The following is a 27,572-nucleotide window of genomic DNA, read 5'->3' on the forward strand; positions in this document are numbered from 1 at the left end:
GTGCATTTGGCAAATCACAGAATCATTCAGGTTGGAAGGGACCCTCAGGAGGTCTGTAGTCCAACCTCTTGCTCAAAGTGGGGTCGACACGGAAGTCAGATCAGGTTGCTCAGGACTTTTTCCAACTGTGTCTTGAAAACCTCCAAGATGGATATTCCAAAGCATCTCTGAGCGGCCTGTTGAATGTTCTATTATCCTTATAATTCATGTGCTTTCAGCACCTGCCAGACAGTCTTGGTGGCCCATCACTGGACTCATACAAGTTCATCAATATCCTTTGTGTGTTAAGGAGTCCAAAACTGGACATGGTATTCCACATCTAATCTAACAAGTGCTGTGTAAAGACAAATAATAAATACAGCCCAGTGTGCTGCTAGTGTTCATTGCTGACAAGGCGCACTGCTGACTTGCTTAGCCTGCTGTCCACCAGGACCCTCAGGTCCTTTATTCAGCAGAACTGCTCCCCAGCCTGTCAGTTCCCAGTCTGTATAGTTGCAGGGGGCTAGTCTGTTTCAGCTGCAGGACTTTGCATTTGTCTTTTAATTTCATGAGGCTTCTGTCAGTTCATTCCTCCAGCCTGACTAGGTGTCTCTGAATGTCAGTCCTGCCCTTGAATGCACTGGCTGCACTCCCCAGTTTGGTTTCATCCACAGACTTGAGGAGAGTGCATTTCCTCTCCTCCTCCAGGTCACTGACTAAAATATTTAACAGGACAAGGCCCATATGAGAGCTCTCAGTGCCACTTGTAACCAGCTCCCAGGTAGAATATGAGCCATTAACCACAGTCCTTTAGAGGCTGATGATACAGGTGTGTTTTCACCCATGCAGTAGTCCACCCATCTAGGCAATGAAATCCCAGCTTGGTTACAAGGATGCTGTGCAAGACTGCTAAAGGCTTGCTAAGGCATCCACTGCTCTCCCATCATCCACAGATGTAGTCATTTCACCACAGAATACAGGTTGGTAAAGCATGATTTACCCTTGGTAAATCCACTCTGGCTGTTCTCAATCCCCTTCTCTTTCATGTGCCCAGAGATAGCTTCCAGGAGTACTTGCTTCATGATTTTCTTAGTCATTCAAAGATGATAGAGAGCAGCCTTGTAATGACATGAGCCAGCTTTCTGAACTCTTGGATGGATTCTGTCAGGTCTCATGAGCTTGTACGCATCGAGATTTCTCAAGAGATCCCCAAGTTGATCCTCTTTACTACTGGTAGTTCCTCTCTTCCTTGAACCCTGTCTCTAGTCATAAAGGTCTGGGAATACCTGTCAGTGAAGACCAAGGCAAAGCAAGCATTGAGTATTTCAGTGTTATCTTTTGTCTGTTATCACTAAATCATCTGCTCCATTCAGCAGCAGGACCCACATGTTCCCTGTTCCTTCTTTTACTGTTAACGTACTGGTAGAAGCTGCTCTTGTTGTCCCTGATGTCCCTTGCCAAATTCAGCTTTAGCTGAACTTCGCTTTTCTGTCATTGTTCTTGTCCAGACCATGTTTCTCTTTTCCTCCTTTGTAGCTGTCCCTGCTTCTGTCTCCTGCACGTGTCCTCCTTGCACTAGAGTTCAGTCATGAACTCCCTGCTTAGCTGTGTTGGTGTCCTGATGTGTTTATATTATTTTCCTCAGTATCTGGACAGGCCATTCTTGTGCTTGGAAGAGGTTGTCCTTAAAGACCTGTTAGCCCTCCTGAGCTCCTTTCATCTTCAGAGCTCTCTCCTGCAGGATCCCACCCACCAGTCTCCTGAATAAGCTGAAATCTGCTCTTGTGATGTCCAGGGTCTGTACTTGGCTGCCCTCTTTCTTTGCTCTCCTAAGGATCCTGAACTCCACTATTTCATGATCACTGTAGCCAAGGCTGCCATTAATTACCACACCCCTGACCAGCTCTTCCTAGCTGTGAGGAGCACATGCAAAGTCACACCTGGGTGGCCCATCTGGCATTCGAGCAAATAATCTCTTGTAAGTCTGATCTGGAAACTTCCTCAAGTTGCTTGAAGATGACTTGGTCCACTACTCACCATGTTTTGGTGATTTGCAACAAGCTTTCACCATAATGTCATCTTTACCACCTCTCCTCTGATCATGGCCCATAAGCGCTCAACCAGATTGTTGCCCAGTCTATAGAAAAGCATTCTTAATTTGAGCTGCCCTTTCACAGAAACGGCAATCTACTGTGTTCTTCTTCCCTAAAGAGCTTCCCTAAAAAGAGCTGCCCATTGGAGCACTCCAGTCATGCTACCTGTCCCACCACATCTCAGTGCCTGCAGTGATGTTGCAGTTCTGCATCTGCACAGGGAGCTCTAGCTCTTCCTGTTTGTTTCCAAAGCTGAATGCATTTCTGCACAGGCATTGGAGGCTAGCCTCCTTTCAACCTGTTTCATCCTTCCTGATGAGCACTCAAACCCATCACACTTCCTTGCGTTCTTCCTACTCGTGGTCTCTGTCTCCTATCTACAAGCTGTTACCACCATCTCCCAACGTACCTTTTAAAGCCCTTCCTGCCAGGTTGGCAAGCCTTTGGCAAAGATGTTCCTAAGCCATTTTGTCATATGGATCCTCTCTCTTGTTAGCAGCCCTCATCTCTCAAAGAGGGACTCATGATCATGTAAGACAAAAAGACCCTGACACCAGCCACAGGTGGCAACTTCATGCTGTGTCTACCCCCACCCAAGCCCTTCACCAGTAGAATTGAGAGGACTGCCATTCTGGCTGCTGTGTCCTTCACCCTTGCTCCCAGAGCTCAGTGGTCACTCTAGACCTTGGTCCAGGTGCCCCTTGGCAGTGTCATTGGTGGCCGTGTGGCTGAACAACAAGCAGTGATAGACTGAGGGCCGAGGATGATCCTCAGCAGTCTGTCCATAATAACAGCCCAGATCCTGGCCCCCAGCAGAGTTTTTAGGTCCACGTCTCATCCCCTGCTGCCCAGCATCTGCTAAGTGCCCTCCAGGAGCTGTGCTGCTGCGTACCAGGTAGCCAGGTGTTCCCCCCAGCAGCTGAGCCAGGCGCAAGTTACAGTCAGTTTGCTGCTTTTCTCAAAACTCTCAACGGTTCTTTTGCTGTCCTTTTAGTCATGTTTACCGTGTTTCTTTGTCTTCTGTTTCTGTCCAAGTAAGCATGAGAATAAGTGGGAAACTCTTAGAAAGAAATCTAAGCTCTTTATCCCAGGAAAGGGAATCTAGAGAAGGGGAAACCTGTGGGAGGAGATGGTTGGTACGACACGCCGAATGTGGGGCAGGCGTGAAGAAAGAGAAGTGCAGTTTGCAGAAGTAAGCCTATGCTAAGTAAGAGCCAGAAGGCACTTTGAAGGGTATGCCTTAAAGTTTTCTTCTCACTCTGCACTGCAAAGCACTGTACTTGGCTCTAAAGGCTTCTTTAGCCTTACTGAAAAGCCTGGTCTGATTGAAGGGCTTTATCTGGTTTAGGGGTAGGTGAAAGGCTGCAGGTCCATAGTCGCTTCTGGTACCCTAGTCAGTGAAACTGGATAACAGGTGGAGAGGTACTGGTAGTTTAATGTCACAGCCTTGATTCTGGATTTTGTCCTGATGAGAGAAGTTTTATATATTGTATCTTTTTTTTTTAAGTTAATAAGATTCTTGTTTATTTAACAGGCTGAATATTCAGAGCTAGTTGAAACATTGCTATCAACTCAACAAGATCCAGTAATTTACCAGCGGTTAGCAGATGCCTTCAACAAGCTTACTGCAAGCAGCACCCCTCCTACACTGGACCGTAAGCAGAAGATGGCCTTCTTAAAGAGTTTAGAAGAATTTATGGCAAATGTTGGTGGACTTCTCTGTGTAAAATAAACAACAAAACTCTATGCCTAATTTAGACCCTTTCTGCAAAATGCACTGAGAAATGCTGAATGCTGACTAAATCTTGTACCTGTCTCTGGGTTCTTTGCAGCCATCTCAGATTCTAGAGAGCCTGGAAGTTTGAACATAACACAATGGAATAGGAGAGGTCAACTTTGAATCAGCTTCTGCTATTACGTGTTAGCCGCAATCTGTCATACTTGTGTGTGGGAGAGAATGAACAGAAAATTTGAATTTAAATTTTTTCCATATATGTGCAAACAGATATGGGCACAATGAAAAATAAATTCAGTGCCTTTTCCCCCCCACTGGTTTAAAATACACGTGGCCAGATAAACATACAGATTTCTTTTCTACCCAAAATCATGTTAGAGTGTGATGCAGATACATACAAAGCTCTAAACAGTTTAGCTGATTTTAAGCTTTATTTTTCCTCTCTTAAAGTTTGAGTTTGTGTTCCAATGGGGAAGAAAAACCAAATGGTATTTTAACTTGTGTTTAGTTCTGGTTTTCTACATCAACCTGACATTGCATGTTTAATGCAATGCAGGTTTTTACATTATGTTCTGCTGCCTAAAGTTCAGAAGAAAAAAGGTGTATATTTTTGTTCCCCTAAAATGAACTTTAGGAACTGTAGCCATTTCATTGCCTTAATTTAAAAGAAAAAAAAAAGCTCATATACTTTAGATAAGAAATTTAAGGCAAGATTTGACTCTTCAGAGTTGGTTTAGGATGTTGGCATTAAGCTGCTGTGTACCTGTTGCAGCCCTTCGTGTTGACGTGTCATTTTGGAATGAGTGTCTAACGCAAGGTTCATGTGTAGTTTTACTTTCAGTATCTGTTTTGATTCATACCCGGGTTGCATGCAACTGCAATGTATTTCTACACTGAACTGTTTGCTTAAGCAATAACAACTCAAAAGGTGTAAATTACTGGCAAACTTTTTCAAGTTGGGGCATTAGCTAAAACAATTATGCTAGAACAGGGGCGTCAAACCCTTTTATTCAAGGGCCATATTTGTTTGACTCAAGTCAAGACAGGTAATTGGGATGTGTAGTGCTGTGGGGGATTTTTGGTTTTGCTGAATCTAGCTCCGCTTCTGCAGAGCCCTCCCAGCGGCTCTGCTCTTGCTCAGTTTTTTATATCGGCACTTTAGCTATTACAACAGCAGAATATAGTGCCCTGAGTATAGTGGACCAACAAGGGAGAGCAGCACACGAATTCAAAAGCAAGGCCTGCTTTGTCTCAAGTCATGAGCCAGAGAAAACTGAAGCAAACACAAATGCTGCATGTCTAGTAAAATTGATTTTTGTGGAAATACATGGAGGCAGAAGTGGGCCCTTTTGTTTAAGACCTCTGCTGGATTATGCTGTTGAATATTTCCCATGTGTTTTTAAAATTTATATAAAATGTACGGTATACACCTTTACATGGCGATGTTATAGCATCATGTTTGCAACTCTGTGCCATTCTTCAGCTATTCATCTCAAAATTAGTCACAACAGCCAGAATTTTTAAAGACATAAATGTGTAATACTGTGCTATAAGTGATCTAAGGCTTTTTTATTTTTTAGTTAAATCCATACCTGTCTCAAGCATGGATCCACAAGGCCAAAAATGCCATCTCTTCATTATACTTTTCTCTTTTAATTTATGTGAAAACTGGGCTAGGGCAGATTTACACATTAAAAAGTGACCATAAAACTTCTTGGATAACATACCTTCCCTGCTAGTATTTTATTTCTAAGATAATTTGCATAGTATTTTAGAACAGGGGTATTGCTTTCAATTTTTTCCTGAAACTCTAATGCTTTTCTTTAAAAGATTTCTTGACTGTGCACTTGCACAAAAGATAATGATCCTGGCAGATCCTTCTGGTTTTGAACTGTTCTGATGGCTGATTTTTTAAATTTGTCTGGGGTTTGCTATGTTTTTGAAACGGCTTCTGGAGTTTGTCTTGAGTTCGTACATTGGATAGAGCAGCAGTTCTAAAACCTCACTTTTTTCAGATGAAGGGCATTAAAGCCTGGGAACATAAGAGGCAGTAGGAGCTGCTAGTTTGTCATGATGTGCTCGATGTCAAATATCTAGGCCAAAGTCTTCAGAGAGATCATAGCAAATACCTTCAAGGGGTTTTTTTGGATCTGACTGAATAACTGATATTCTAAGTCATCATTTCTTTTATAACTAGCTCTGTCACTGTCATTTTTTTTAATCCTAAAGCTGGCTCACTATTTAAAAATATTTATTAACTTTAAAAATTTTGAAATCCTCTTGCATATTGTGATTGATGAATGGGAGCACAAATTGAGTTAGTATTCAGGACAAAGTAATGTGCATACCCATTACTTTTCTGATCAGGCCCATTGTGTTGTAACAAGCAGAGACGCACAGCATCTTCTGACTATCAAGATTTGCTAAAGTATGAACGCTTTCTTTCAAAGACTAGTTTTAAAGGTTGCTTAAAACTTTCGTTTGCCCTTTGTTTAAAATTAATATTATATGTTAAAGGGAAACTGTCCTAGTAAGGTTTTTTGTGATTTTCTTGCTTGATGTTATGCTAGACAACATTTTCCTTTCTTGCTTCTTAATTTTTCTTCCATTCTTGTATATTCAATGGGGATTTTTCCATGCCATTTTGTTTCTTTTAGAGCAAATGCTAAGTTGTCTCTGCTTAGTGACATCCATGAAATTGTTGCAAAAGATTCTGGGAATAAGTTTTATTAACTCATACTCCTGCTGGCTAGGTGGCTGCTTCTACCTAAACTATTTGGCTTCTATATCCCTTCAAAAAAAAAAAAAAAAAAAATCCTTCAGTGATCTTCTACACATCCAGTTGCTGTAAATCTAGATGCAAAAGCTCATTCAAGTCTGTAGGAAAGACTTGTAGACCGTATTTAGTGAACATTGAGAGTTGGCTCCACATAAGCGTTCTGAAATTTTTATAGCATCACTGCATTGATTTTCCATTCGCTGTGCAAAGTGAATAATGGTTCTAAAGATGCACCTGTTTTTGAAGGAAAAAAGGCAACCCAAACTGAATTATAAATGCTGCATGATATAATTGTAACAAATATATTTGTCTAGAGTTTTTTTGCTAAAACGGATTATTGCTCCAGTGTTTTCATTCTCAGACTAGAAATCAAGTAGCTTCTTTCCCATTTTGCCAGCTCCTTCCCCATTATAATAGCTAGTTCTAATGCTGGCGTAATAATTTTCTGTTGTTCAACCTATAATTTTTGATGCCAGCAAGCATGACCATTGAGTTGGGTCATGAAATTCAAGACCCTCTTGAAAGCACAGATACACATGGACAGGGAGAAGTGGACTACTACTACATGAAACTTCCACTTTCATGTGCATTTATGCCTTAATTATCTTCACTGAATTACTGGTGGAATCTGCTACTTATTGCCCAGAGGTTTGTGTTTCACTGTTTAGTGATAAAGGGCTCACTGTTCTCCTCAGGAATGAGAAACTTGTTTTCTCAGCGTGTCCAAATCCTACTAGTTGAAAGACAGGGGTTTGAATCGGAGTCATCTCTTTGTTAGTGCGTAGCACTCACTAAAGCCCCAGCGTTTACCTGGGCAAATCCCTTTATATCTAAGCCATGTAGTTCTAGAAAATAAGCTTGCTCAGAGCAGTCAGTTGTTCATTTAAAATCTAGTTCTTTAACAGGTAAAGGAAATTCTAATTTGTGATCTGTAAAACTATTCAGAAATACAAATTGCAGCATTTCTCTTGTAAAACACTTCAAGTAATTTCCGTTTTGGTTAAATAATTACATAAGAAGTGGTGTTTTTTATGGAAGTAGCTTGATGAATATAAGCGCAGGAGTAGGAGCCAGGCTCCTCTAATTTTGTATCAGTTTTTCCACTGGATCCTCTGTGGCCATTGGCAATTCGCTAGAACTGTGTCGTTAAAATAGCGATAATACCTACCTACCTCACAGGGATGTTGTGAGGATTAGCTTATGCATTGAGGATCTGAGATGCTATGTAAATATTAAATATTTTAATTTTAGTTTTGTGAGGTGTAAGATTTACTGTAATGAAAACAGAAGATTTTCATAATTATAAAGCCCAGTAGAGGCAGCAGTGGTGCAGTATTCCCCAAGACTGGTCTACTGCAGTACAGTAATGCTTGCTGTAAATTGTAGTTATTTCAATTGCAGCCAATTGAAATGGTGGCTGCTCCTTAAATAAGATAAGTTTCCCCACCAGTGTGCCTCGGTTCTGGTCTAAATAGTGAGAGGACAGTTGCTAGTTTTTCAGGCTTTGGTGCCTCTACTTGTGACAAGCGTGGTGGTAGGGGTTTTTGTTCAATTTGGTTTGGGTTTTTTACACTTTTCTGCAAGGAACAAACACCACTTATTTCTCCCATATCTCTTCTGTTACTCACTATAACCAAAGCCTAATAATATCAATTAAAATTTAAAAAGCCAGCCCTGCCCTCCCCACCCCCACCCCCCCGTAAATTTGCTTTTAATATGAGTAGATTGTGCCCTCTTTGCAGTAAATGAGATGAATGCTTTCTAGCACTAATCATGAAGCAAATCATGATGTGTAATTTGCTCTAGAGCCTTAAGCTCTCGGCTGTCTTACAAAACCCTTTTTTCAATATGCGATTTCTTGGGGCCCTAGCAACTGAGAAATAAGATATCCCTGGCTTTCCCTTCTCCTCGGTGAATTAAAGTAGATTCTGCTTTTCCTTTTCTTCCCTTTCCCTATCCTGCTTCTCCTGTCCTTTTAAGCTGTTCTTATAAAAGATTTGGAAGACCCTTCCAACCTCAAGGGAAAAATACCACCTGTGTGATTTTCCCAATCTATTAACAGCTTGATACTTGAAATTGATAAAATCCTTTCTGATAGCATTCCCCAGCACATTTCAATCTCCCATTGAACCATTCTAGAGTTTATAATTAGGAAAAAAAAGATTATCCTCTTTTATTTGTTCCCTTTGTGCAAAATAAGGAACCTCCATGCAGTGAACATGCAGTTTTAAGGCAATAAATGCTAGTACTGCTGTTGGTCAAGTGTGTAAATATTTTAAATGTATAATTCAGTACTATGTTGAGTTTATATATTAAAAACGCAGGGACTGAAAGTGCTAGTTGATTTCAAGTATTGTTTTACCTGTACAGTTGAAGATATGAAGTTGCATAGAAATATTTCACAATTTGTTGCAATAAGACTTGGGAAATGGCTGTGTAATCAAGCCTTATCACAACTGAATTTTCAATTTTGAAATGAACACTTTCTGTATTTTTAAGATCCATAAGCAGGAGGAGGATAAAATTGTTTTCCACTAAAGACTTTTATTATTTTGTTTTGGCAGTGTGTGATTTGTGTGTATTCTTGTTTAATATTTTTCTAAAATCTCACCTGTGTTGAATCCCTGAAATAGCATTTGTTATACCTCCTTACAGTAGAAACAAATAGGAATGTTATGAAACCTCAGGCTACATGTTGTGCTCTTTGGCTACTGTAAATGCGCAGTAATTCAGTTAAAGTTGATGGGGTAACTTTAATTTACATCAGCACTTAAGGCATGAGTTTGTCCATCAACAGGAAAAAAAATGTGATTAGGTGTGTGACCTGAGTATCTCTCACTGGACTACCAGAAGTGGCTGTGAATACATACTCAAATTAATCTTTTCCCCCGTCCTCCAGAGAAAAGTGTAATGGTGACTTTTCAGGTCACTGTTACTGGTGGTGTTTGTCTACCCAGAAGGAACATTGGTTTCTGGGTCTTGAATTTTTTTGGGGGTAGATTTAATCTAAACAGTTTCTGACTATATCTGGCACAGAAATGTTCTCCAGGCTTGTAATCCATTCCCATGTAAGGGGCATCCAACAGTGTGTTACTTCACATATATCAGAAAAGTTCAGTTAAAGGCAGCAGTTCCTAATGTGCTATAATACAATGACATTTGGATAAACTACAGCTATTTTCTATTGTTCCCCTCTTACTTTCATGCACTCGCATCTTTAAAAAAAAAAGCTTCACAAATCCTGAAAGTAAAACTACGCGACAACTATGGTGGGGACAGCTTACTATACATCTTGGCTGTATGTATCACTAGAATTTTACTGGTTTCAGAAGCAAAATTATTGTAATTATATATTTATATTGGCCTGGTTTAGTTCAGTGAGCGTTTTGGTGAAGGACAGAAACATTTAAGGTAAATGACTAAATCCCTGAAAGCAGCCAGTAAGATTAACAGCAGCAGCGTATCCAAGAGCCTTTCATGTAGAAAATGGAACTATTCTGCTTTACCTTAAATATGAGGTCTGGAATAAACTTGAATGATTTGGCTACAAAGCCTTTATTCACACTTGTTTGTGTAAGTGTACGCAAAACCCATCAATTTTGCCTTTATGAAACTTACATTTTCTTCAGTCGTGAGTGGTGGAGTTGGTGGTGGTTTTTTCCTTCACTGATTTGCCATGTATCAGCAGAAAGGTAGGAAAGCTCAACCTTCCAAGTGGAATTTGTCTGGCAGGTCAACTAAGGAGGAGGTCATACATGAACTGGAAGGAGAGGAGGAGGAGGAGAAGATAGTAAAAAGTTTGCAACCTTATGTGGAGAAAAAAAATAAATAAAGCTGATGTGTAAGAAGAAAAAAAAATCCATAATGCAAGAGTTATCCCATAACTTGGTAACCCGTGTCATCCTGACAAGGATTAGTAAAAGCCTGCCATTTCATCAGCACATTTTTGAGGGAAAAGAGCGCTATTTTGGAATGGTATGAAATGCGATACTACTGGTGTGAGTCTTGTTAATTAAATAATAAAATCTTCTTTATTTTGGAAAACATTCCAGACAAATCTACATCTCCGAAGAGAACACCGCAGTTACCCACTGTGACTGATGTGTAACTTATTACTGGTTTTTCTCCCGTCTATATTTGAATCTCGTGGAACAACTGTTTTCACCTTAACATCAGATGTCATCAGATTTGATTTTTCTGACACTGTGTTGCCTTTGCAAGTTAGAGTAAGGCAGAGCTTTGGGTGTGGTGTACTTCCCTTTTTCTTCCCCTCTGTGTCTGGCCTACTGTTCATGGTTGTGAAGGCACGTATGTTTTGATTTGCTTTAACTTATTGTTTTGGATGATGCAGTCTGGGTTTGTGGCATATTCAAACTGCTTCCGATCTCTGTGTTTGGTGTTTACTGAATGAAAGTCATCACTAGACTCCAACACAAGTATTGATTTGAAAGCCTCATTCATAACTCTGTTTCATAAGTTGTCAGGACACTTGCTTTAATTTTAGAACTGCACCAATACTGCTAATGGTCTTTTGTTCATACAAATGATTATTGTAACTCAGAAAAAATCCCAAAGCCAAAACCCCACCACCACACTGTGGAGTCTTTAGGAAGATCACTGATGTCCTCACACAAGATCAACACTACTTTGGGGAAGGCTTAACATTCTTCTGCCACTTTAAGGAGAGACTGTTCTTCTGAAGTACTTTTTGCCTGCTTTTAGGCTGTTATGCACTTTCATGATTTCTTAATAAACTACTGTTAAAAATGTACTGTAACATGGATTTTGATAAGCGCACATGTATTTAAACAATTCACTCAGCCTCAGGAAAGCTGGAGAAATCGGATACCTGTTTTGTATCTTGGTTAAAATGTTTGTTACCTACATCCCGTAAGATGGCCACATAATGTCTAGATCCTGCGAGTCTAACTATTGAAGATACCAGTATAGTCTGTAAAAGGAGGACAGTATAATTTTACTGAGAAAATTGTGTCCTTCTCTTATTTTTCGTAGAGGTATATATAGTCTGAATTGGAGTTTCAAAAGCAAAAAACTGATAAACCCCGTTTACTGTTCAGAAAAAAAATGTTTTCTTTCTTAACGCTAGCTTATTTCTATTTTCTTCCTCCTCCTTAAAAAGAGTGTGTGAAATAAGTGTAGAGGTATGTGTAGGAAAAACTGTAAAATCTGCTGCTGTACATAATGTTTGCTACTTGACTGCATTTCTGTTCCACTTTAATTTTACTGGTTTTGCTAAATATATTTTATATATTTTCCTTCCTGCTTCCTGTGATGGCAGAGTGATTACATATTTGGGGGGGGAAAGCAAAAACAACCCTGAGAAGGCTCTGGCCAGAAAATTCCATCAAGTTTGTATGTTAGCATGTATCTCGGGGAGATACATTTTTTGAGAGAACAGTATAAATCAGGGGCAATATGGCATAGTAAGATCAATGGGGATATTAAAATGTACGAAGGTATAGATACTGGTAATTCTGTTTCAGTTTGGGGTTTTTTTTATTCCTTCTAAAATCCATTTAAAATGTCAATACCACTAGATGGTATTAAGTGACTAGTAGTCACTTAAGTAGAGCGTTTTTCAATCTGAAGTCTGTAGCCCTCTTTGTGGTCCCTGAATTACTTCCAAGGGATCCACAAAGCCTGGCAAAATAGAAAGAAGTCACTGTGATCATCTGTCACTGTAATGTTTCTAAGATTTGCATCTCCAATAGAGAAAGAGTTGGGAGTCCGTAAACTGTTTGAGGATGAAAACTTACTACTGTACTTGAATTCAGAGAGTGACTGCAAGCTTTTAAAGGCTGACTGATAATCTCTCCTACCGCGTGACCCAAGGTCTCAGGAAGCAGCGATGCACCTGGCCTGCAGAGTTACCCCATGGGACTCTAACGCACGTTTTGTCCTGCATCTGTAGGAGAACAGCTCAGTATTGAAAGAAAAAGTGCAGTAAGCCTCTCTTACAAAGATGCGATGTTGCAGGTTTTTCTGCAAGTAGAGTATTTCCGCTTCCATTATTTTCCATGTTCAGAAACAGGATTATGTTGATGTTAACTAGAAGTAATCCTTGTATCATTGTAAAGCATTGCATACTTGGCTGCTTTCCAAATGAAACGTGCAGTTGGTTTGCCAGCCCTAAAAATGTCGAGATTTTGGGGGCAAAAAGCTATTAAGAAATTTTTTAGACTTAATGGCAACAGCAGAGATTCTACAATCGGAATTTAATAATCTGTTTTCGTATTAGTTAAAACTGATTATACTTTTTCATATGGCTATGGTTTGTGCTACAGCAAGAGGACTCAAAAATAGACTGTCATTAGTAAAGAAAAAATACAATAGACTATAAAATAAAAGAAAAACCTCACAACACAAAAGCCAAAAGCCTTATGAGTAACAAGTTGCTATTACTTACCAGGGTAGAACTGTGTTTTTAAAAACTGTTTCATGCTCTGTTCCTGATCTGGTCCAACATAGAGTACTAGCAAATGTATTAGTAAAGTAGCAGTGGTCTATATCATCAGGTTCAAGTCTTGCAGATGCCAGTGTCACTGCTGTGTGACAAGGGTCTGTCAGTGAAAGGCTAGGGGAGACAGCTTAACTAGAAATACCTTTCTGCAGAAAAAGATTAGGAAACAGTAAAACCTAATTATTAATAAGAAATTTCTTGCAGGGTGCACTTTACAGGTGTTCCCATATTTGGGGTTGGTTTGTCCTCACATCCCAAAGAAGTTGTATTGCAAGATGTAACATGTTTTCCTTCCTACAGGGTCACCCCAGCTCCTCCTGAGCCTCCCCTCTAGAACAGTCTTGTAATGCGGATTCAAGCAAGGTCTTGAGCTGTGTGTTTGCTGCCAAGTAGTATCTGATATCATAACCTAAATAATGTTGCCCTGCCCGCCCCACCAAGCCCCCGCACAGCCATGTGCCCTTACATGATATCTGTAACCCTTCTGGTGAGGAGGAATGGCTCATCACAGGGGGGACTGTTGCTCTGGGAAATCTGGACTGAGAGTATGTGTCTGCCCAGTCTATCATTGTCAGCCCTGTGCGGAACATTTTACACATAAAATGCTTTACAAACATGTATGAAATAGGAAAATTACTTCAGTGTCAGTTCTTTGTAGAATCTAAACCAGATTTCTTACTGCACTCAGTAATATTATGCAGGTGTCAGATAACTGTGACTTTGCAGCAGTGCAGAGAAAAGGGGTTTTTTTTGTTTTAAATTACAGCAACGGCAGTAACAAGAATGGATATGGGTGCACTCCATGTAGGACAGTCCTCTCTGCTGGGATGAAGACCTTTTTTGGGAAGACCTTTCACAGAAGCCAGAGGGGGTAATGCACTGAATGCCAGATCCAGGCTATTTGGAATTCATTTAAAACCAAATGGAAAAGCCCACAGTTCTCTATTGTCATGCAAAGCCTTGTTTCTAAATGGAAGAGAGAGTGATGTAAAAAGTATGGAGATCTGAAGGAAAAATGGGCCTATCCCCACATCCTGCTCTGGCAAGAAAATTTTATTTTCTGCTGCCTATATAGGCTGTGCTGCAAAAATATTTTATCAGAATTTAGTATTCTGCCTTCCAGGGAAATAGTTCTGCTCTGCTTTTAGGTGCCCAGTGCTGAGCCCTGGACCTTCCGTTCAGCCACAGTGAAGTGTTGCAGCAGATAAAGATTGAACAGGTTGTAGGTAAAATAGCAGTTTCTTATTCAACTCGTTGCTGATAGGAACATCTAGCTCTGGAGAACATGAGGAGAGACTGCTGTTGTGTTAATTACAAGTAATCTGATAGGCCACCTTCTATGAGTTGGTTTACAGGAGAATCACTGAACAATAGAGAGATGATGTTATGAAAATGCTTTTTACAAATTATCAGGGCGAGACCAGACTTTGTAAAGAAGGAATGAAAAAAAACCTGTGGTGAGGAAGTTCTTCAGTTTTTGGTTTGGGGCAATATGAGATGAGAAGTACCAGACAAGCACATGGTGCCTTCCCACCATGAGAAACAGGGAGATGAGAAGTTTGTATGCCCAGAGGGAAAGATGCAGTGAATTAATTGAAACAAGGAATGCACTTTAAAACTTGCTATCTTTTGAAACTATCTAAGGAGCTCGACTTCTGTCTGTATGCAGGAAAGGGAGCTTGTTCGAACTTGATAATGTTTAATTCAAATGGAAAGACTGGACAGGAGAGCCAGATCAAGAAAAACACTGTGGGGAGCTAGCTATTGGTCAAAAGCTCATGGCTTTTGAACGCTTGGCAGCTAGCTCGAGATCTATCTGTGCTTTCTAGGTCTAACACGACTGGCTACCTATGGATGTCTAGCTTGAAGTATATCCTATCTACGATTTCTGTGCCTGTGGAAGTAACTACCTCAAACCACGCGCGTTTCCCCTGGGCCTGACCCCGCAGGAGGGAGAAGGGAGGACGCGCCAACCTGGCGAGAACCGGCCCCAGCGGCAGCAGCGCTGCGGGCCGTGAGGAAGCTGCGCCGGGCGGCAGCGCTGAGGCAGCTCCCGGCGCTGGCTCTCTGCATGGGTCCTGTGTTTTTATGAAGCTTGTATTTAAGTCGAGAACCTTTCTGCAGACCGCTTTAACGCCACCCGAACCACCGCAATGGTGAAAGGCACACAGAAACGAAGGCTTCCTTCCCGGGGCCGGCGGAGCAGCGCCCCGGCAGCCCCCTCAGCCGGCTGCGCCCCCGCCGGCCCCGGCTCGGGCGACAGGCCCGCGCAGGCGGACACCCGCTGGAGCGTGTCAGTGGCCGGGAGGGACGCGGGGCACGGTGCGGGTACCGCGGCGGGGAAGGCGAAGGCGCTCCGCTACCGCCGCCGGTGCACGCGCACGGCACCGCCTCGGCCCGCGCCCCTGTCAGCGGGAACCGGTGACAGCGGGAGGGGACGGGCAGCGCCTGGCCCGGCTCCGCCCCGCCCGCGGCTCCGTGACGGCGGTTGCAGCCAATGGGGAGCAGCCGCTGGGATCGCCGCCCCGCCCCGCCCCTCCCCGCCCCGCCCCGCCAGGCCGAAGTCCCCGGCAGGGGGCGCGCGGCGGAGGGATCTGGCGGCCGGTGAGTGGCGCGAGGAGGCGGCCTCGGTCTGGGAGTGGTGCGGCAGGGAAGCCGCGTGCCCGTCCGCCCGCCTCTGCGCCCCGTGAGGGTGGCCGGCGCTCCCCTTTCCGTGGGCGGCGGAGCCGGGGCCTGCTCTGTCCCCGGTCCAGGTCTCCCGCCGCGGAGGGGCCGCGCCGGCTGCGCGCGAGTGGCCCTTGAGGGCCAGGGGGCCCCCTCCCAGCGGGGCGGCCTTTGGTGCCCCGGGCCTGGGTGAGGTTCGGGGGTGTCGCGGCCCCTGAGGCGGGGACGCGCCGGCCCCAGCTCGGAAGGGGCTGCCGAGGCGGGGGGCGGGAGGGTAGCTCCCAGCAGCGCTGGGGCAGCGCGGGGCCTCCTGCCGACCGGCTGCGCTCTGCTCCCCGCTGCTGCGGGACAGATGGCGGCCGAGGAGAGGGCTGGTGGCGGCGGTGGGCTCGCCTCCCCGGCAGCGTGCTTTGCAGGGTAACCGGGAGAGGCGCGGGGGTTACGCACTTGCAGCGGTGGGCGCTCAAAGCAATCAAATACACGAGGGAACGGGAAAAAAGGGCCTTCTCCGGAAACTGTCAGTGTTCTCGTCATTCACGGGTAGGAAGATGACAGCCGTTCTGAGTCGAGCCTACTTCTCCCTTTCTGACTGTGCTTACTAAAAAGGATGAGAACTGGGCTAGAATACATAGTACTTTCCTTCTTCTTCAAGTAGCCACCTGGCCTCGAGACCTTACTTTTTGAATCCAGTGTAGTTTCTATGTATTTAGTAATCCTCTGAGAGTTTCTCTTCTATAAACTTTCCTGTGTCGCTTTGAAGCACCATGAAATTTCATCACCGACAGGGATTGTGTAGCTCAGCAACACCTTGTGTCAAGAACCAGCTCCTTTTGATTTTTTTTTAACCAGGCTCTTGCAGCACACGCTTGTTGCCTTCTAGTTCTTGCCTTGGAAAACATTAGTTGATCTCTGCCCATGGTGTTCATGCCACTCATGATTACAGGCTCTGTCATACCCCTTCTCAGTTACTTCTTCCTCGTACTCATTCCCCTGCAAAAGCTATCTAGTCTTTGGATGTCTCACTACCCTTCTTGAACCTTTTCTAGTTTCAGTATTTTCTCTGCTTTTTGTTGAAGTGAAGGGACCAGAACTGCTGTTTAGTTTTGTTCTGTATGGGCTGGTATTTTGGAGCTCTTGGCAGATCCTTTTAAATTTCTGTGTAAATTCTACTTAATCATGTTCTCATCAGACACCATTCCCACTCAGGCAGGAGACTTCGGGATTATGAAACATGATTCTCCAAAAACATATCAGTGTTCGGTGGTAGCCAGAAAAACACATCAAATGTTAGAATTTTTTAGGAAAAGAGATAGACTGTAACAGGAAACATTATAAAACAACAGCATAAATGTGTGATCACCCATATCTTAGATACCATGTGGAGTTCTAGTCTTCTCCTCTCAAAAAAAAGGGTCAATTAGAAGCATTTAACAAGGATGAGCAAATGCATGGAAAGACTTTTGTCAGCCAGTCAATGGAATGGGTTAAGACCCTTCAGACTAGAAAAGAGCCAACTTACAGAGTGAGGGAAGGGGAATGGTTTACAGGTGTCTGTGAAATGACATGTGGAGTGGTGTGGAGAGAGTGTATAAGTGCTCAACCATTTGTTTTCTCTTCCAGTACATGAAGTATTTGCATCACATGAAGCTAGTAGCCATGTTCACAGCAAGAAGGAGTAGTTATTCATAAAACTTCTTACCAGCCGACATTATAGATTAAAAAACTTTATGTGAATTTAAGGGATACTGGACAAGTGTCTCCAAGAGAACTGCATTCACAGAATAAATAACTTCAGATGCAGAAACAACTCCCTTAGCGGAAGACGGTTAAAAGTCTGGGAGAGTATAGAGTGGGGATGTATCGCATATACTTGCCCTATCTTGCTCCTTCTGAGACAGCTGCTTTTGGCTGCCTTCAAGGTAGAAGAATGACCAGTATCGACCCTTGATCTGAACTAGTACAGCTTTACTCTTGAACCATTTGCCATGGATGTTAACAAGTTCTCCAGACTTAATCCTGAAATGGAGCTGTTCTCAGATCTGTGGCAGGTGAGCTGCTCCTGGCCCACAAATCCTGCCTTGTCCCTCTTTCCCTACTCCACAAAGCCATTAGTACATAAGAAAATTGCTTCAGGTTTCTGTACAGGTTTGTCAGTTCTGCTTTCTGATGTCCCCCAGCTTGGCCATCCTGTTCAGAGGCCATTCTCTTTCATGGCCCCTGGGCCACAAAAACTCGAGATTTTGAGTTTTTCCCAGTTGACTGCAGGGGAACAGCTGGCTGCCTGTGCTTGAGGATGACCTCTGGGATGTTTGAGAAGTTTTGATTTGGATTAGAAGACTCTACAAAACAGATGTAGGTATGGCCTAGCATTTCTCTGTTTCTTCTGGCTAGACCACGCTAGCTAGCAGGAGGATTTTTTTGTCTAAATTACTTTAGACTGACATATTTCATACACTTTGTCCTGTCAGTCATTCCTGTGAAAGTGCATTTGGCGATACTCCCAGTATCTTGTGAAATCATTGACAATCAACTCTTTAGGATTTAAAGATCTGAAAAATTGTTTCCAGTAGGAGAGATCCTTTTTCTGTCTGGGCTTTTACTGTGGTTGGGAGAGGCTCCCTCAGCACCTATGTGTGGGTTAGTTTGGCCACCCCTCCAATCGTTGTCTGGGGAGAGGGGATTTGGACCCCTGTACGCGTTAAGGAGCTGAAGCTTGAGCAGAGGGTAGTACCTCCCTGGTTTTAAGGTAGTAGGGCATGTGTCCAGCCTTTTAGTAACTTTCCAGTCCCTCTGATCGGGACTTGTTCACCTCCAGGCAGGTGGTTGCAGCCCCTTCCACGTGATTTTCATTACGGTTGCACACCATTGTCCTGCTTTTCTTGCTATGTGTTGCAAACACCATAGATGATGAGCTGTTTGTTTCAAATACTGACTTGGGTGGCTTGGGAAAAACATGGACAACTATATTTAAGTCCATTTCATGCTATCTGTCTTTAGATCCAAGTTACTCTAGAATAAAATCTTTTCTGAAGTTGGATGTGTGCTTTTTATATTCTTGGTAGAAGATCTAAGGGGCTAACACACCTCTGCTCCCAGTGATGAACAGGGTGGCTTTCCAGTTGTATTCCTATTCCTTGGCCTTTCCGTAGTCTTTCCTTTCCCCTTCAGCTAAGGGACGTTTTATTACAATGAGATGGCATCTTTAGGGTACCATAAAAGAATGAGCATTGGAAACCGGCAGAGTAGCAACGTGTCCTTCTGCTTGTATGCTTACCAAACAGTATTTCCAAGTTGTGTGAGCATTTGGGGAGGCCTGACTTACAGACATGAGTTAAGTTGACGCTGCCTCTTTGGCAGAGAAATGTTAGCCAGTCATCTTTGGTGCAATCTATTGGTAAAAGCTCTGAAGAAGCGGTTGTATACTTTACAATGAGAGTATTTTTTGAGGTGGCTTTGTAAATATGGATCCCACCTCCTGCCTGCCTTCCCCCACAGAAGAGGAGCATCCTCTTGAGTACTGCTGTGGATCTAGAAGGATCTGACCTCTGGAGCGAGCTACATTTTCTGTCTTTATGGGGTGAGCAATGGTACAAGGGCACATGGGGCACTTGTCTTAGCTGACCTGGTGACTGCAGGTTTCCAGACTTCTCTGGGTAGAGGCACACAGTTACATTTGGGCACAGAAGCCCCACTCTATCTCAAAGAGTAACGGCTTCCAGATGATCATAACTTCATAATTAGGGGTGGACCAAATGCACAGGTGGCCAAAGACTGTAGGAATTTTTGAGTAAGTTAATTTTTCCATAGTGTTCCTTCTAACTTGGGGTTTTCTTTCCTCTACTTTAGAATTTGGCTATATAAAATCAGAGTTTTCATACATGACAGCTGGAAATGAATGTTAAATAGGTACAGTATACTTGTGCAGACAAGGCCTTGGAGTCTCTTGTACCACTGTTTTCACTTGGTGTTATCTCTTTTCATTTATTTTGTTTTCTTTGAAGAGCTTTCACTCTGTAGTGATGGCGTTTACCTGAACAGTTCATCAGCTACTAAGAGAGAGATTGAGCTGTGCAGAGGGGAAGGGACTAAGGAGTCTGCAGGCACCTCCACCCCTTCATCCTACCTGCTGCGCTGTGTGAGCTGTAGGCCATGTGGTGTAGTTGTAGTCACCTCACTTTTCCCATTTTATGGGTAGATCTGGCCCTTTAGAGGCCAGTAGCATTCAAATTTGCCATTTTACCCTATGAACACAGCACTGCCTGTTCATGTCACTGTATCTGTGGGAGCTTACACCTTTTTTTTCCTGCTTTCCTTTAGATGAACTTTGACTTCACCATGAGTCTTATCTTTCCAAACCCTGTATGCAGTGTTCTTGAGCTATTTTGGGAGATCTTATTTCTTTATTGTTTTGCTTTTTAATTAGGTGCAAATGCAACACTTAAGCTAAGAATTAATAGTAAGGAAGATTTGCCACGTTGCTTGTTTTAAACCTTCTATTCCTCTTAATACAAGGGTTTAATGTAGGAAATATGGCTGTATCAGCACTGTATGTGTTATGAATGCTCTGAAACCCAGGGCATTCCTAAAATGCAACCCCATCCCCCCGTGTGGCTCTCAGAGAGAGTCTGCATGAGGACAGAGCGCAGGCTGCTCGTGGAGGGACCCAGGGTCTGGGGCAAGCGCAGATGGGCCAGCTGGAGCCTCAGGGCTCAGGGGCCTTGGGAGTTAATAGAGTTGAGGGGTTCCCTAAGCGCCAGAGGCACTGTGGGTTTCTCTGCTTCCTCCCATCCTCCCCCAAAACTTTCAGGGTTGTTTCTGGACTTGAGAGCAGTGAACTTTCTGGGAGGGGTATAGAGTGGCTTTCAAACAGTAGAACTTTCTCCCTTTAAGCCAAAGGTATTTACAAGTCTTGTTCACATAAACTCACTTGCTTTAATAGTTTTCTGATGTAGATCTTGAGCATGAAAATGCCTTCATCCTAATGACCTAAGTCAGTATATGTAGGCAATATATATATGTTCAGAAAAATATCTTGAATTTTGAAGGTGTTCTTAATAGATGTACATAATATTTCTACCATATGTTCTGAGTTACCTCTCCTTGCAACCTCACAGTTAATTACTGCTTGGTTCCTAAGGCTTTAATTTACAAACCAAAAGGAAGACTATTAAAAAGTCAACTAAAAAAATGTTTATAGAAAAAAGATGTCTATGGCTGTATGCCTTTTTATCTACTGAAACAATGGGTAACGCTTCATCAGCAATTTTATCTGTGAGGGTTTCATTTCATGGGCATGGATTTAGTCCTTGCAAATGCCTCTTAGGGCTCACTGAACATGAAAGCAAAATTTCAGCTTTTGGCTTAAGAACTGCAAGTTTGCATCTGTTTCAGTTTCTTAGTGTTAAAGCATAGATGTGTCCTTGCCTAGGCGATAATAGCAAACCAGATTGCTATATGTATGATGCACTTAATAAAAAAGAAAGCTGTGAGATGAGGAGTGATTTTAAACTTCTAACATCTGTCCTAACAAAAAAAGTCCTTGTATAGGGCCTAAAATGGATTGTAGCATTGCGTATTGTTAGAGCATTGTGGCTAGAAACTGTATTATCTGTGTGAACTTGCAGTCATTTTTATAGTAAATACTTCAAATAATACATAATTTAATAATATAGATAATTTTAAAGCATTTATGTTTTGTTCAACAAAAAAACCTAGGGAGAAAATTAGCAATTTTGGTTTTACTACTATAGGTAGCTTGACTCCAGAATTCTCCTCTTGCGTGAGGCTAATGGCATAGGTGGGTCTTTAGGCTCTGAACGATTCCCTATTTGGCCAACCCGGCCTGAGAAGCCAGCAGGTCCATAAACGATACTCTGGAAAAGCCAACTGCTTGACTCTTACCACATGTAGGTGTGTACCATGCCAGTGGAATGGCAGAGTAATTATTCTAGTGAATACTGATGCTGTCTCACAGTGGCAGGTTAATGGTGCCATTTTTCGAGCAAGTAGGGAGAAGCTGTGTTTTGGGAAATGTCTTAAAAGCTCTACTAGGGCGAGCAGCATGGAGGGGAGGATGGAAGGGGAGGAGACCGCGAGTTCTGGAGTTCTCGTTGTAATGCAGGGAATGGGGAGAAGAAAAATGGTGGGCAGCTGTACTTCAAATACTACTTCACTTTTGAAGTTGCACACAGTTCAGACGGCACGCGGTCCTCTCGGTGACTTCTGCACAAAGGCAGGCGTACGCCCGTTTCCAAGTTCTGTTACAGTCATTGCTCGTGTACTAGTTCTTGGATCAGACGCAGAGAAAACGGGTTTCTTGAGGGAAGAGTGTTTTCCAGTTTTCTGGAGTACTTTTCACATGCTGGGTTCCTGTTTCCTCCCCTTCGTTCCACGAGGTGGCACTGTCCCTTCTGGGAAGGACACCAACGCCAGCTTTGCCTCTGGGCAGATGCTGCTGAGCTGCCGGGGGTGAGCAGAGTTAAGTGATACTGGGCAGCGTAACCCAGTTCAAGACTTTTCTGAAAATGGCTGTACTTTTCCGTTAGTATATACCGTGTCTTTTTGATACGAGTTATGTCCATGTTCTTACGCACAAAATACACAAATTTTCGGTCGAGTAGTGTTAACCGTAGAAAAACATCTTCTTGAGCTTCTTAGCTGCTTTTGTTTGTAGAAGGTTTCTGACATTCAGAGGAATCTTTTTATGGCATGGAAGTTAAAGCCAGGTGATGCTGATCCTAGAATGATAGTTTACTTAATTTTGAGTCAGATTGTGTGACTTTTGAACATGGGAAGGAACGACCAGTGGCTATCATTATTTCTAGGAGGGAAGGGAATAATTTCTATAGGATTTGCCAAATCCACTAAAGGTTTTTTTTTCTGCAAGCTGATACAAAAGAGGTGTACAGATTCAGGAAATCAAGAACTATAATGACAACTTCCCTGTAAGAATACAAGCCAAATCTGTGTTGTATAGCAAGGGAACAGTGTTGCTGCTGTTCCTGAATTCTCTCTGGAGACATGTTATTTCCAATCTGCCTCTCACTGGTTTAAGAGCTTCTAAGTAGAGGGAATATGTTTTCTCTTGTTAGGAGGTTTTCCTAGTTAGCTGTTAGACTGAGTCTGCATTGTCAGTGGAGGTTGTTTTACCTCAGGAGACTATGCCATTATTAAAAGCGTTCACCATTGAAAAGGGTTAATTTAATTATTTTTTTTTCCTCTGGTTGATGTCTAGAAAAATGGATGATGATGACATTCCCCAGCTTTCATCGCATACGTTGGCTGCCCTCCAGGAGTTCTATTTGGAACAGCAGCAGAGAGAGGGCATGAAGACCTCTGAAGGGTTTAATCAATATTCCATTGGCTCAATAGAAGAAGACTGGGTAAGAAACTATAAATTTCAGTGAATGAAGCACAGTTAGAGGAGTACCCTTTACTGAGTTTCTTTTATGGATGGATAATGAAATGAAATTAAAAAGGGGACCACTCAAGATGTTCCTAGAATAATAAAATCAAACTGTTCATGTACAGTAACACTGTAGGGATATTTGCTTTAATATTAAATCTGGGTATGGTTGTCTGTTCTATATGTGCATGGGGGGTACAAACTGAAATTACATGGAGAGGGAATAAAGCTGCCAACAGAAGCATCTATCTCTTCTGGAAGTTTTAACTCTGGCCTGGCATGTGAAGGTAGTAAAGATTCTTTCCTGAGTAGGAGACAAACACAATGTAACAAGATCAAGTGATCTTTCCTTTCACATCATATTTCTTTCTGTGTTTATTTCTTTGGTTTTGTGGATGGCTGCTTTGCTGCTTTTTTTTCTTCTGACAGACTGCTTTTTTTATTTGTCTCTGGGTTGTTTTTTTTTTTTACTCTTCCTTTTTCTGATCTCTTCTGATTTAGTACTTTTATTCTTTATTTCCTTCTGTACTGTCACTTTTCAAGTTCCTTTTTCCTCTTCCGCTAAAGTAACTCAATTTAAGAGCACATAAATACTGTGCATCTGCGCATTGGGTTTGAACTAACCTTGTCAGTGATTTTGCATTACTTGGTTTTCCTAATAGTGCAGTAAATGCTTTGGAAACACACAGTGTAAGCTGCCTGCTGCGTGTCGCTGGATTACAAAAGTAAAAAGACTGTCAGGAAAATAGTCACCTTTCCAGCTTTACAGTTTGTGAACTGAGAAGTTGCTATGGGTTTTGGTTTTCTTCAAATATGACTCCCCACACCTAACTGTACATAGCACAGGCAGAAGATTTGATGTTGTTTGTAATTGTGAGTTATCTTTCTCAGCAACTGAGCCAGTTTTGGTACAGCGATGAAACTGCATCATGCCTGGCTAATGAAGCGGTTGTGGCAGCTGGAAAAGGTGGCAGGTAGGTTTTAATAATTATGTTGTAGATATAACATGTCTTTTATCTAAACATTCTGTTTCTACTATGTAGACAGAGCATACAGTTTAATTCATTAATCATTGTACTTCATCTTTGTTCAATTGAGATATTGCAGAAATGCTTTGCTGTTATTTATTTAACTGATCTTACCATTTAGCATTTCATTGAATGTTGTAGGCTCTGCCTTGTAAAAGTTTACAATGAATCTTTTTATTTTTTGAGAAATACAAATGGCTCCAGAGCATATTAATGACTTGTAATTATTTTCTCTGTTTTCATACAGTGTTTCTGTAGAACAGATGGAAAAACTTGGTTTTCTTCCTATTTCTGTAAGGAGTAATTTTTAATTTTAAGTTTTCAAGTATATTTCCTTGCTGTTCTGAAACAAGATTTTCTCTGTAGTTAACCTTAAGGTCTTTGTGCAACATGGTGGTTGAATAGGTAATGGCTTTAATACTTAAAACTCTGTTATTAAAGTAATTATTTGTTAGAATGGAGGACGAATAGCTTACATTTTTGGGACTAATGTTTAAAATGTTTTCCCAAAGCAGCCCTGACGATTGCTGTAGGATTTTTGTGGTTGTTTGCCTTTTAAATTAATATTCTAAGGTACTGTCTCTTTTTCAGGATAGCATGTGTTAGTGCACCAAGTGTGTACCAGAAACTGAAAGAACAGGATGGTAAAGATTTTTCAGTGTGTATACTGGAGTACGACAGACGGTTTTCTGTATATGGAGAAGAATTTATCTTCTATGATTACAACCACCCTTTGAACTTACCTGAAAATCTCCTGCCACACAGCTTTGACATCGTAATAGCAGATCCACCCTATCTGTCTGAGGAATGTCTTCAAAAAACTGCAGAGACCATAAAGTACTTAACAAAAGGAAAGATTCTGCTTTGCACAGGTATAATTAATAAAAATATTAGGTCACCATTAAGCATCTTTTTCTTTCTCTCAAAAGACAAACTTACTCACATGAGAAAAATACTAACTCAATAATACTAGTTTATCATTAATTCAAGGAGGAATATGTATCCTAAGCTTTTTATTTTAAACTGAAGGCATGGGGGTTTTAATAGTTGGAGTCAGTACTTTTTTCATATGGCATTATGAGTTTTACTAAATTTTTGAAGAACTATAAGATCATCCTGCCAAGTTCCAGAAATATTTTTTTCTTGTAAAAGGGCTACTCTCTATAATTGCTGTGATTGAAATCTGGGTGTGACAAACATAGGTGCAACTTATTGCTGTCTTACTCAATAACCTTACAAATTTGTGATTTTTCTAAACCTGTCAGTAGCTGCAAGATTTCAGCTGCCACATACTACTTAGCATCTAAGGTGAGCTAAGTGGAAGGAATGACAAATAGGTTGGAATGGCCTTTGCTGAGTAAAGTGGGATGATTTTAGCTAAGTCTTGAAAAGGAAAACAAATTCAACTTTTTTTTTTTTCGTATTACCTGTCCTTACTGGTAAACATAGAAATTGTAATGTGAATGAATGTATGAGGGGATTCTGCCACTGTGTTTCAAGTAAGGAGATCTTAGCCACTGAAATACAGCAGGAGGAATTAAAAACCAGTGATAAGAGCAGTGAAACTGGATAACTTACAACTGTACTTGCAGGTCCTTCTTTATGAAGATGTACTTGCTGGTTTAAGAAGCTATGAGTATCTGCCTTAGTCATGGTGTTTCTTAAACTGTAATCTTATTGCATCACATCTGAAGACATCCAGGAAACTTTTGCAAAAAACCAAAGGACAAAACCCCTCTATACATACAATTTGAGGGAAGTCAACCAAGCAGGCAAAATAAAGAAAAATTAAAACAATATATGGCCATAGAAAGCCTACTTCTTTGTTTAATTGCACATGACAATCATGCACAAGGATGGCTCTCAGAATTTTTTTCCCTAAAATGTATAGGTGGTCCTTCAGTTTACAAAGTTTGAGAAATACTGCTCAGGGAAGTGGTTTCTTAGTGTGTAGCTGTAAATATCGCACTGCGGTTTATTTAAGTGGAAGAGTATATGTAATCTGTTTGCATTTCCCATGGCTCCCTACCATGTAATTTCTTTGGCATGTAGCAAGAAGATTGAGTTTAAATTTCTGTTTTCTCTGAAAGGGGCACTGATCTTACCCTCTCCCTATTTTTATGAAACTTCTCAGACATTCACTTCCTTGGGGCATCTTCCATTCTTTCAGATTTATTTTAAATTTCCCAATAGATTCAGTTGGTAAAGAGGGCTGACAGTGTAGCTGCTTTAAGCCGGGCTTCCTTAAAAAAAGCAGGCTCTATCTATATGCATTTGGGAGGAGCCATTAAAAAAGCCCAAACATTCTGTTTTTCTCATTGAATACTCATTATTTTTGCTGCAGGTGCAATCATGGAGGAACAAGCAGCAAAGCATCTTGGTGTGAAGATATGCAAGTTTATTCCAAAACACTCGCGAAATTTAGCCAATGAATTTCGATGTTACGTGAACTATGCTTCTGGACTGGACTGATTCTCATAAGATCTACAACTTTCAGTCAAGCTCCTTTCTGTTTTTTATCAGTGACTCCACATTTCTCAATGCTGAAATATTCAGCTCCAAGTACTGTTTTCTGGGCTAGCTTTAATCAAGACGGTGTGATAGCCGCTCTCTTTTAAATGTGTAAGCATTTGCAGTTACTGTGTTTTGTATCTTACCTATTAGGTAAACAGGGACCAAACAATGCTGGTGCTGGATAATGGGAACTTCTCTGTTAGAGCTTCATTCTAACTGGTAGTTTTCACCATTCACAGACTCTTCAGTGACCTCTCTGAAGTGATTTTAGCTGGTTGGCTTATAACAACATGTAGGTGCTTGCCTCACAGACATCAGAATCGTCATTGCATCAGAACTGATGACGTGGTAGCTAGTGGATAGTTGAAAGAGCATGAATAGTGGTCTCCTTTCAATCTTGAGAGATGCTCCCTTAGTAAAAGGACTGAGAGATGTTTGTTCTGAACGTGTTGTGTGTTTTCAGATTCATTATCCAGCAGGCTGATGTTTCCATAAAGGATAACTAGAAGAGAAAATAGGTCTCCTCCTGGGGAGGCCTCTCCAGTTGCTTTTAATAATAATCAGAACTACCTACCAGTTGCCAAGTAAGATAAGACCTACTATCCACTATTGTTGCCAGACTGGCTTTTTAAAAACTTGTGGTTATTATTTCACCTTTTCTCTAAAGCCTTGTCACAAACCCAGACTTTCTTTTTGTAAAAGATCAGATCTATTTTGTCATCACTTACCACTATATAAACTTGTGTGTGCATGTATGCTGTACGAGAGAAAAGTAATGTAAGTTGTTAAACGTCTCTGCAGAAGTATGGTGCATTTATTTTGCGATGTTTATGTGTTAGCGCAACAGAAAGTCATGAGCTTTTAAAAAAACACAGCTAGGCGGTTCTATTTACT

The 27,572-nt window shown here is 41.7% G+C and overlaps 2 protein-coding genes across 5 annotated transcripts in view; both read left to right on the top strand.

Annotated features, from left to right (window-relative positions):
* XPO4 (exportin 4) overlaps window positions 1–9,146 on the top strand; it is an 85,678-nt gene extending 76,532 nt beyond the window's left edge. For both annotated transcript variants that reach the window (XM_075490930.1, XM_075490931.1), the window contains exon 23: window positions 3,607–9,146. In XM_075490930.1, the coding sequence (XP_075347045.1) occupies window positions 3,607–3,804 (198 nt within the window). In that variant the 3' untranslated portion in view covers window positions 3,805–9,146. The remainder of the gene's footprint in view (window positions 1–3,606) is intronic.
* Window positions 9,147–15,610: 6,464 nt separating this feature from the next.
* Window positions 15,611–27,472, top strand: EEF1AKMT1 (EEF1A lysine methyltransferase 1). Of its 3 annotated transcripts, none has more exons than XM_075490934.1 (5): window positions 15,611–15,671; window positions 22,966–23,113; window positions 24,028–24,110; window positions 24,756–25,036; window positions 26,509–27,472. In XM_075490934.1, the coding sequence occupies exons 2-5, from the start codon at window positions 22,970–22,972 to the stop codon at window positions 26,634–26,636; spliced, it is 636 nt and encodes a 211-aa protein (XP_075347049.1). In that variant the 5' UTR covers window positions 15,611–15,671; window positions 22,966–22,969; the 3' UTR covers window positions 26,637–27,472. The 3 variants fall into 3 exon arrangements, with proteins under 3 accessions (XP_075347049.1, XP_075347050.1, XP_075347047.1); XM_075490935.1 differs by lacking the exon at window positions 15,611–15,671 and adding an exon at window positions 15,687–15,920; XM_075490932.1 differs by lacking the exon at window positions 15,611–15,671 and adding an exon at window positions 19,289–19,308.
* Window positions 27,473–27,572: the final 100 nt, after the last annotated feature.

The sequence above is a fragment of the Mycteria americana genome, chromosome 1, assembly GCF_035582795.1.
Source record: "Mycteria americana isolate JAX WOST 10 ecotype Jacksonville Zoo and Gardens chromosome 1, USCA_MyAme_1.0, whole genome shotgun sequence".
Classification (NCBI taxonomy): Eukaryota; Metazoa; Chordata; class Aves; order Ciconiiformes; family Ciconiidae; genus Mycteria; species Mycteria americana.

Coding starts and splice junctions, on each gene's coding strand:
- EEF1AKMT1 (XM_075490932.1), top strand. Junction 24,111..24,755: donor GCAGCTGGAAAAGGTGGCAG/GTAGGTTTTAAT, acceptor TCTCTTTTTCAG/GATAGCATGTGTTAGTGCAC. Junction 25,037..26,508: donor AAAGATTCTGCTTTGCACAG/GTATAATTAATA, acceptor TTTTTGCTGCAG/GTGCAATCATGGAGGAACAA.